A 10,630-nucleotide genomic window follows, 5' to 3' on the forward strand; every position below is an offset into this window, starting at 1 on the left:
ATCAATTTCAGTGTACCAAAAGTGACATGTTTGGTCCATGTTGTTTTCACTGTTGAAAATGTACTATATATTGAATATAATATATGGAGACAATCTTACCCTGAGTCAGACTCACGTCTCGTCGAACAAAGTTCCAGATTTCATATGTAGCATATTTTGAAGTCTAATACTTTAAACCGATTGGTCCCTGATCACACAGATTAATGTGCTGCTACCTGGTACTATACATATATGCATCATTCACCTTAGCTGTACACAATACCTCAATCCACTATGATTACTTTAATCTGTCAATATTTATTCACGTTCCTAGTTTTTACAGTCATTATCCTTTGGACCGTCCTTTCAGTCATATTCACTACTCTTACTTCTTGTTTTTACTCATCTTGACATGCTCTGTTTGTCTTAGAATTGCTCTTCGGGGACAAAATTTTGTTTTGAATTGAATTGAATTGAACATGGCCGGTTACATAGAATTTCAGAGACAGGTTGGTGCCAGGAGGCCACGACACCATGACAAGATAATCTGTATCCATAGATCGTTGTGATATAACTTGAGTCTCAAACAACTTTTCACTTCACCACTTTTTTTTACCTATTCTCTGGAATCTTTCACATTTAGTGGTTTCAGCGTGTTGTTCTTATGCAAAGCACTTCACCGGTGTGGGATACGTCCTATATAAATAAACTAGCTTTGTGTGAGCCAATGAAAACACTAACTAACGTGTATGAGGAATCACATCTTTAGTTCATTACACAGTGTTTTAGTTCAGTCTTTACACAAAACCAGTGCTGTATATTTATGTTTGTTACTCCTCAGTCTCTGCAAAGTGTATTAACATGGGGGAATAACAACAAGATAATAGGTAAGTGTTTCTTAACCAGTTGGGTGTGTGTGTCATTGTGTGTTTATATAATTGTTTCTGGACATTCCTTGTGTAATGATACCTCTTATATGTGAATTGCATTTCTTTTGTTATGCAAATTAACCTTAAGTGTAGGTGTGTTCTTACTGGTTTAGTTTGACACTGTGTAATTAGACATTCCTTTTATAATGATGATGATGCTGCTGTTGCTCATCTCCATTTATTCTTGCCTTGTTCTGTTCACATGTTGTGGGTCTGTGTTTAACAGTTGTTGTACTTTTACATGTCAAACCTCTGTGTTGATTTCTGGAAGATAACAACTGGGGGTGAAAACTCAGTATGATCTTGTCATGATGATATTTTAGCCGCCTGAGGGACATGAGATTGATTTGTTAATTATCAAACCATTTAAACAGACTGACCATGTCTCTGGTTTCAGTTTGTCATAATTATCCATTATATCTTCAGTGTGAAAATTAACCAAAAGAAAAAAACAGCTCGAATGCTGTTGAATTATTTCTTACTTTGTAAGTATTTTAAATTTTTTTGGTTCTAGATAGATAGATAGATAGATGGATACTTTATTAATCCCGAGGGAAATTCAGATCATTTCTTCAGCGTAGATATCCAGTTTGAGAATGTGAAAAGGAAATAAAAAGTCTCCTGACGTCAGGTAATTAAACTGTCCTTTATCCACATCTCCACTTCAGGGTATAATTATTTGGAAAGTGCAAAAATGCATTAATTATCCACACCCAATGTAACTACCACACCTTAAGAACTATTTATCCAAATAAACAGCCAGAAACTCATCAGTTCTCCATAAGTCACGGTGGAGACAGTAGATGCTTCTTTCACCATTACCTTCGTAAGTATCCCTTCTGCTTTGATTTCATTTTACCACATTACATCAGATTAAACCACTGCTGTACTTTCCCGGCTCTCTAACCAACTCACGCGCTGAGATTGTGTGATTATGATCATAATGGTTGTTATTGAGCTTCATTAATTGTATTCATATTTTTTGATTGATTTTTATTCTGTTGGCACTGATCAAACCTGGAAGTGTATGATAAGATTCTTTGGGAATGGTTAAAATGCAGTTAAAAATGTGAATATAATTATAAAAAACATATACTTAGTATTTAACTAGAATTAAGTGAAAATGCTGAAATGAAATGAGATGCATTTTGAGTGCTCGGAGGGAAGATTTGTATGAATACCATGTTTTTATTTCATAAAACTGTTTATAAAAATATATTTTTATTATTTCTTTCTTTTCATTCCATATAGTGACAACATGTGCAACATAATTCTGACAGCAGGTAAGGCTCACTAACCAAGTAAAACACTTTCTTTAATATTCCACTCAACCAGATCTTAAAAACAAATTTTTTACTACTACATACTTCCAGTGACAGAAAGAAAAGGTGAACCCTTAGGAATTAGCAGTTTTTTGGGGTTAGGGTTAGGGTTATAAAGTATATTTTAAAATGTGGTCACAAGGTATAATATATATTATAATTATATTTAATTATGTTTACTTATTTCACCCTCACTGGATAATTGTAATATGCACACCTGCACTTCTTTTCTTAGACCGGACTGTTCGGACTGTTTGTATTGTTTTGTTATGTTTGTTTTTGTGATGTGTATTCTGTGTAAGCACCTGAGAGCCACTTTTTTCTTTCAAATTCCCTCTTTGTGAAAACTTACTTTCAGATTCTGATTACATGTGGATTTGGATGACCATGAACTGACCAGTTAACTTTGATAGTTAACCTCATAATGATCCACTCTTTATCTTTGAAGGTCTTTTCCTGGTCATCGCCAGCTTGGGTAAGTGTTACTTATTAATCATAAAAGTTCTTCCAGGAAATAAATAAGTTTCCTAAGTCAACAATTGATGAGAGTTGGATAAAACTGCTGTCTTTGAAAACCAATTCATTCTAATTCAAACTTTTCTTTATCCATGTCTCAGGCTCTTCCGAAAGGCTGGTGTGTTACTTTAACAGCTTGGCCGAAGATAGAGCAGACGCCGGGAAGTACACGATTGAGGATATCGATCCAAACAAATGTACCCATCTGATCTACGCCTTCTCTGACATCAATGATTTCAATGAGCTGGTCCCCACTAGAAGAGCAGACATATACCGCTATCAGTTGTTTAATGGGCTCAAAACCAGGTTGGAACTTTAGCTTGTTCACGTTTAAAAAAATCATGTAACATTTACATTTTTCCATTAATTACTTAAATGTTATGTTCCCACAGAAATCCTTCACTCAAAACCCTGTTGGCTGTTGGTGGTCCAACCTTTAACAAAATAAAGTAAGTGATACCTCTATAGATACATACGTACAAATACGTTCACATTTGGGCATTTTTTACGAGTCCAAAAACAAGTGTAAGCAGCCATTCATGTGTTCTTGATGTGATTTGCACATCCTTTATAATACATGGTTTATATCAGGGGTCTCAAACTCAAATTACCTGGGGGCCACTGGAGGCAGTATCTGGGTGAGGCTGGGCCGCATCACGTATTCCACAAAAAAAAAAACTTTGCTAAAAAAATCCAAACTTCTCAAATGTCCTTATTAACAGTTATTTAACTGCAATGGGTTCTTCTGAACATGAATAGAATATTGAAGAACATGAATGGTTCTCCTGAACATGCTTTCTCTTGCTTACTTCTTGCTGCCAGATCCGGTACCTCTCGTATCGAAAAAAATAATATATATTATTATGAATATTAAAAAAAGTTTTTAAAGAAATAATTAAAATAAAATATAACAATATAATGTAGTCACTAAAAAATTACGGAGCCCCTGTCGACATCGGTGGATAAATTACTTATTTGTGGCAACGCAATAACAAGATAATCTAACAAGTTATATATAAAGCTTTCTTAACAACAGCATCACAATTTCATAAAATAATAACAAATGCAGACTTCTAAGATGAACCAAAATAATTATGCACATCTTCATGTACAGGCTGTGGCTCGATGCGTAAAGGTCACCACCAGAGGATGAGGGAATTTAAATTCATCCACACATATCAGGTGTAAATAATAATGTACAACAGCCCAGACTGTAAAATGTAGATATTAGCTCAATGACGTGTTATAAACTGCTGCGGTTTAGAATAATCCGTCTGGGTAAAGAAGCTCCCAAAACCTCACAGTGCAGCGGGGGCGTAAAGGAGCCGTGGCGTCTCTTGAATTTGCCTTCAAGTTAACAAATTGTGTGTGCGTGTGTGTGTGTGTGTGTGTGTGTGTGTGTGTGTGTGTGTTCCGTCCGTTTTCTTCGCTGGACACAGAAGTCGCCTTTGCTCAAGATGACACTTTATTAATCACTGACACAAAGACTGATACCGTCACTGCAGTAGGGCCTAAATAAGTCCCACTGCGTGGTAAGTGGCATGTGTGTGCTGTCTTAAGGCCTCAAGGCCAATGTATGCTTCTCCGTTTTGACGGACACGGACAGATAGGACCGCCTTCTCCTACGTGGAACGCCCTCTCCGGGGCTCTCCGGAGAGCTTTTCGTGCAGCTCTCATTTTTGTAACTACACGTCGGCATGGCGGAGAGCCCACGGATAGCCCTTGGCTGTGATTGGTCCGCTAACGCCAGCATTGCAGGACGACATAATTTTCGGACCTCAAACTTCCTGTTTCATTCCCTAAATCACAATAAACCTAAATCACAACTACGACTCTATGATTAATGTGACAAGTGTGTTAAGCCAGCGGCGTTGTCTGGCTGACGGTGGCTGGTTAGAGCACTTACGGCATGTGTGTACGGTCACATACTGTTATAACGAACTTTGATAACGGGGATAACGGGCTAGCCACCATTCTAACTGCGGTGGGAACAGCGCAATACACCGCTGACTTTAATCCCACGGCTCATGACACTGTTTCTCAAACACCGTCAGGTTAGAAGCAAACACTTGGTAGTAGTTAGTATCGGGTGTCCGTGCTGACTGTGTGTGGAAGCTGGGGGGTGAAGCTAGCTGCCTCCGTGTAGCTTCAAGCGGTTCCAGCTGTTGAATTAGCGACGCAGTTTGGAAACAAGACCGGGGAACCGCTGCCCTAAGATGCGATAACATCAGCATTATGTCCCGCTGGGTGTCACTTTATTTCATCAAAAACTGTCGCGTCATCAACAGCCTTTATAAACCAGCGTGGACTTCTTCTATATATATCTCATGAGGTAGGCTTCTCTAAGCTCGACTTCCGTTGCGCCAACTACTGTTCTGGCGGTGAACTGTTTTCGGAACAAAAAGGCTCGTAGAACTATAAATCAGTATGCTTCTCCGAGTCCGTTGCGGACTGACGAACGGACGGAGCGGACGGACCCTTTTTGATTTATAGTTCTACGAGCCTTTTTGTTGTGAAAACAATTCACCGCCAGAACAGTAGATGGCGCAACGAAAGTCGAGCTTAGAGAAGCCTACCTCATGAGGTATATAGAAGAAGTCCACGCTGGGTTATTTACGTCCTCCTGGCTCCTCACACACAGTGAATGATGGCAGCTAACAGAAATAGGCTGTTGATGATGCGACAGTTTTTGCTGAATAAAGTGACACCCAGCGGGTCAAAATGCTTATGTTATCGTGTCTTAACGCAGCGGTTCCCCGGGCTTGTTTCCAAACTGCGTTGCTAATTCAACAGCTGCAACAGCTTGAAGCTACATGGAGGCAGCTAGCTTCCCCCCAGCTTCCACACACAGTCAGCAGGGACACCCGATACTAACTACTACCAAGTGTTTGCTTCTAACCTGACGGTGTTTGAGAAACAGTGTCATGAGCCGTGGGATTAAAGTCAGCAGGTTTTTTGCGCTGTTCCCACCGCAGTTAGCATGGTGGCTAGCCCGCTAGCCCCGTTATGAAAGTTCGTTATAACCATATGTGACCGTACAAACATGCCGTAAGTGCTCTAACCAGCCACCGTCAGCCGGACAACGCCGCTGGCTTAACACAATTGTCACATTAATCATAGAGTCGTAATTGTGATTTAGGTTTATTGTGATGTAGGGAATGGAACAGGAAGTTTGAGGTCCCGAAATGCTGGCATTAGCGGACCAATCACAGCCAAGGGCTATCCGTGGGCTCTCCGCCATTTCAACGTGTAGTTAGAAAAATGAGAGCTGCACGAAAAGCTCTCCGAGGAGCCGTGGAGAGGCCCGGAGAGGGCGTTCCACGTTGGAGAAGGCGGTCCGATCTGTCCATGTCCGTCAAAACGGAGAAGCATACATTGGCCTTTAAGCGTCGTTTTATGTGCGTTCCGGGACCTGTGCTCGTCGTGCGCTGTCATATGTACTTAGCGTTCCGGCACCGTGTGATTTACAAATGAAGCACTGGATACATCATGACCTGCGCAAAAGAGGGCAGAAAACTATGGATTTCACCCTCCTGCTCTCCGCACATCCAAAGCCACTCTTTTCTCTCCCGGCTCTCTCTCGCACTCACTCTCACACACACACACACGACCCCGCCCCCCATGTCACTCACATGCATGGTGCATTCACTGGACAGGCACACAGTAGGAAACCAGAACATCATAACATTGTCCCACACAGAAGCTAACAGCAGGGTTGCTACAATATAAAACTTGCGGGCCGCACTAACATTAAACTTTCATATTAAGGTTGGGGCCACAAAACATCGTCCCGAGGGCTGCAATTGGCCCGCGGGCCGCAAGTTTGAGACCCCTGGTTTAGATAAAGCAGCACATATGGTTTTTGCCAAACCACTGCAGCGATTGCCAACTGGGAGAAATGATAATTTAATAAGCTTTTATATTTTTATATGACTGCTACTTGGTTGTCCTGCTTTTTTATTAATTTATTGTAGCCTACTAAAGATGCTGATCATACCAACAGGGCCTGAGGTGGCCAGCCAGGTGCTCCTTAAAAAACCACAGCACGACACACAGATCCTTTCTTAGTTTCAAAATTAACACTTAATTTTAATATATTATATATTTATATGCATTAAAAACACGTTTAAAACTGCCAGACTGGGTGAACGGCACCAGAGCGCCACCTAAAAGAGAATGGGAACCCTAACCGTAAATGTATTCCAACCATACCCAAGCACATTGTTTAAATATAATTTACATGCAGCAATAGAAAGGCCCTCAGCCCCTACAACAGGGAACATAATAACTGTAAATAAATACATGAAAAAATTGTTTCCACCTGCACAACAACCTCTTAAGGGCGAGGACACCTAAGGTGTCTACCCTCCTCCTTTTCAGAGCAGGATATTATATTGCTTTAAGGTGGCCGATCTGAGCCTTTAACCTACCTGAATTAATCTAAAGCAGAGATAATTCATGAATACATTCTAACACCTCATGAGAGGGGAATACAATAGGGGCAATAAGATAACAAATTACAATAAGAAGGAAAGTTATTGGCCACGATTCTCGGTCGGTGGCACACAAATCCCTCCACCAGTCTGTGTTGTTAGCCTAGTAGGGATCCCTGTGAGTTTGATGACATCACTTGTGCTGAAGTTCCACACACACTGATCGACCACGTCCCATCGAACTGCAGCGCTTTCACCCCCCCCCCCCCTCAACTTGAAGAGGAGGTGCACAAAGACACACACTATGAGAGACAGCTGATCCGCGTCAATTAGTCATTAGTCATTATTCAAACCATAGTGTAACTCGAGATGGTAGTCGTCCCTCTCAGAAAGCAGAGTCCTCTTCTCTTTTTTTTGAGACTGCATTGGCCTCGCATCCGCTGCTTTCCATCAATTCGTCCCGCCTCATTAAAACCTATTGGCCCGATCGTCTACGCCAATCAGCACCCCTGCTGGTCGGTCCAAAGGTGTACTTTATCAGTAGTTAAGAGGGAGAGGGAGAAAAAGAAGAGAGAGCAGTGGGCAACTTTCCACATTCAAATGATACCTGCTTTGGGCAGGTAAAAAATACATATCGTCTACAAGCATTTAAATTACATATTGTCTGCAATAATCATTTAGAACCAACACAGTTCATACCGTCCATACGTGACCTTGATAACTCCTAATTATAGTTAAGTGGAGATTAAGAACCCTGTGTTAAATGTTTTCAGATTCACTACGATGGTGTCAACCACACAAAAGAGAACAACATTTATCCAGTCTGCTGTCCTATTACTGAGAGTATTTAAGTTTGATGGGTTAAACCTGGACTGGATGTACCCTGTGGGAGCAGGAGGCAATCCAAACAACAAGCAGAAATTTACACTGTTGTGCAAGGTCAGACCCTTTCCTCTGGAAATATGCCATAGGATCTGTTTTTATAGGATGTTAAACTTGACTGAACTATGTTTTTTTGTTGTTGAGTAGGAGCTCAATGCTGCCTTTGAGACGGAAGGGAAGAAACATAACCGTGACCGATTAATCCTCACAGCAAGTGTCTCTGCTGAGAGAGAGGTTATAGATGCCAGTTATGAAGTCAAAAGGATTACCAGGTAAACTAATCTTTTATTTCATTAATATTTACATTGCACCCATGATCACATGTCAAAGCACTTTGATCAACATGACTTCCTCTGCATTCTAACAGGGACCTGGACTTCCTCAATGTGCTGACGTATGACTTTCATGGCCCCTGGGAAAATGTCACAGGACATCACAGTCCCTTATACGGGGGATCACACGATACTGGAGACAAAATCTACTATAATACTGTAAATACCATGATTCATGCAGAGATTGTCTGAACCCCTATCTATGAAAAGATGCACTCTCATCTTTATTGTCCCCCCCCACACACACCCACACTTTAGGACTCTGCCATGCAGTATTGGGTCGACAAGGGAGCACCTGCACAATTGCTAAATTTGGGACTAGCTGCATATGGGCGAGCTTTTTCCCTCTCCTCTGCATCCAGTGATGTTGGAGCTCCAGCCAACGGCACTGGTGAAGAAGGCTGCTACACTGGTGAAGAAGGATTCTGGGCCTATTATGAGGTATTATTATATTACTACAAGCTGTGAATGTAAGTAATTTATATTATTAATGTTTTTTGTACAATAAATGTGGGTTCAGCCCAAGCATAAACCAACCTTTACACAAAGTGGGGTTACAGCTACACAAATTGAAAGTGTTTTAAATAATCCTTGTGATGAACCAAGTATCAGAAATTGAGGACAAACCAATTTTCACTGTCTGTGGACAGGTAACGTTGGATACAACCCGTTACTGTAAAACCAAAAGAATGAAGTTCGAGAAATTTTCATCTCATTTAATTCCAGCTATGGGTTGCACTTTACCATGAACCAAGATTCGAGTACGAGCATTAGCTGCCTTGCTCAGTTAGTTCTGTCCGTTGCCCAGAGATTCCAAAACAGGCCAGTAACGTGATGTTCAATTTTGCGTCATCTTTGGTCTGAACGCTCCATAAAGGTCTGAACTCTATTTCTATCTATATGTGACATGTGATGCTTCTTTTCAGACTTGCCTTTATACTGAAGGGGCTACAGTCCAACGGATTGCTGATCAGAAAGTTCCATATGCCATCACAGAAAACCAGTGGGTTGGATTTGATGACACACGCAGCATTAGTACGAAGGTAACCATCTGTTAAATTTAGTTATAACGATGCAAGCGACTCATGACTCTGTTGAGACGTATTCTGTATTTTGTTAACATGCAGAAGTATTTCCTCTTCATCCGCTCAGGTCAGTTACTTAAAAGCAAACCAATTTGGAGGAGTCTTTGTTTGGTCTCTGGACCTGGATGACTTCAGTGGAAAGTTCTGTAACCAGAGCAAAAGTCCCTTCATCAGCCACCTGAATTCTCTCCTGGTTCAAAGTAAGACATTTTAAAAATTGTGTGTATTAAGGTAGTGATTTTGATTTAATTAATGAGTTTTATCAGCTTTCCTTAAGTTGATGTTTTCTCATAAACTTCCTTCCTGTTTCTGTTTTTAAATCTAAGTGGTTACGCTCAGTAATAAAAATGTTTCTTTCTTTATAGGTTCTTCAACTTCCACAACCACAGCCTCAACTACAACAACTCCTCCAACTACCATGAAAACAACTCCCCCTACGACAACAAGTACACCAACTACCACAGCAACTACTCCAACTCCCATTACCGCAACTACTCCAACTCCCATTACCACAACAACTCCAACTACTATAACCACGGCTACCATTACTGCATCTCCGACTACAACACCCACAACTCTCACTACCATAACAACTAATCCAACTACTACAACCTCTACTCCCACTACCACCACAATTACTCCAACTACCCCTACTACAACTCCAACTATTACAACTCCACCCCCGACTACCACAACTACAATCCCAACTCCCGCTACCACAACCACAGCAATTACTCCAACTACCACAACTGCTCCCACTCACACAACAACTACTCAAACTCCAATAACCACAACTCCCACTAAAACTACCACAACCCCCACCACAGCAATAACGCCAACAACTCCCACTGCCATATCCACAACTCCAATCCCAACTCCCACTACCACAACTACTCCAACTACAACAACCAAAGCAAAGACGCCTACTACCACAACCGCTCCCACTACCACAACAACCACTACAAATCCCATAACCACAACTCCCTCTACAACTACCACAACCCCCACCACAACAGCTCCAACTGCTACAACCACAACTACCACACCCACAGCTCCAATCACAACTACCACAACAACTACTCCAACTACCACGACAGCAACTCCCATTGAAACTACCACAACCCCCACCACAACAACAACGCAAACAACTAC

The 10,630-nt window shown here is 41.2% G+C and overlaps 1 protein-coding gene across 1 annotated transcript; it reads left to right on the plus strand.

Moving 5' to 3' along the window:
• Nucleotides 1–1,711: 1,711 nt before the first annotated feature.
• LOC133957153 (chitotriosidase-1-like) lies at nt 1,712–9,451 on the plus strand. Its single transcript, XM_062392598.1, has 10 exons — nt 1,712–1,734; nt 2,160–2,191; nt 2,679–2,705; nt 2,848–3,052; nt 3,139–3,195; nt 7,953–8,118; nt 8,209–8,333; nt 8,429–8,552; nt 8,652–8,834; nt 9,320–9,451. Exons 1-10 carry the CDS (start codon nt 1,712–1,714, stop codon nt 9,449–9,451), a joined length of 1,074 nt encoding a protein of 357 aa, XP_062248582.1.
• Nucleotides 9,452–10,630: the final 1,179 nt, after the last annotated feature.

Source organism: Platichthys flesus, chromosome 7 (genome assembly GCF_949316205.1).
Source record: "Platichthys flesus chromosome 7, fPlaFle2.1, whole genome shotgun sequence".
NCBI classification, from domain to species: Eukaryota; Metazoa; Chordata; class Actinopteri; order Pleuronectiformes; family Pleuronectidae; genus Platichthys; species Platichthys flesus.

Coding starts and splice junctions, on each gene's coding strand:
- LOC133957153 (XM_062392598.1), top strand. CDS start 1,712: ATGCTTCTTTCACCATTACCTTC. Junction 8,334..8,428: donor GAAGTCAAAAGGATTACCAG/GTAAACTAATCT, acceptor GCATTCTAACAG/GGACCTGGACTTCCTCAATG. Junction 8,553..8,651: donor ACAAAATCTACTATAATACT/GTAAATACCATG, acceptor CCCACACTTTAG/GACTCTGCCATGCAGTATTG.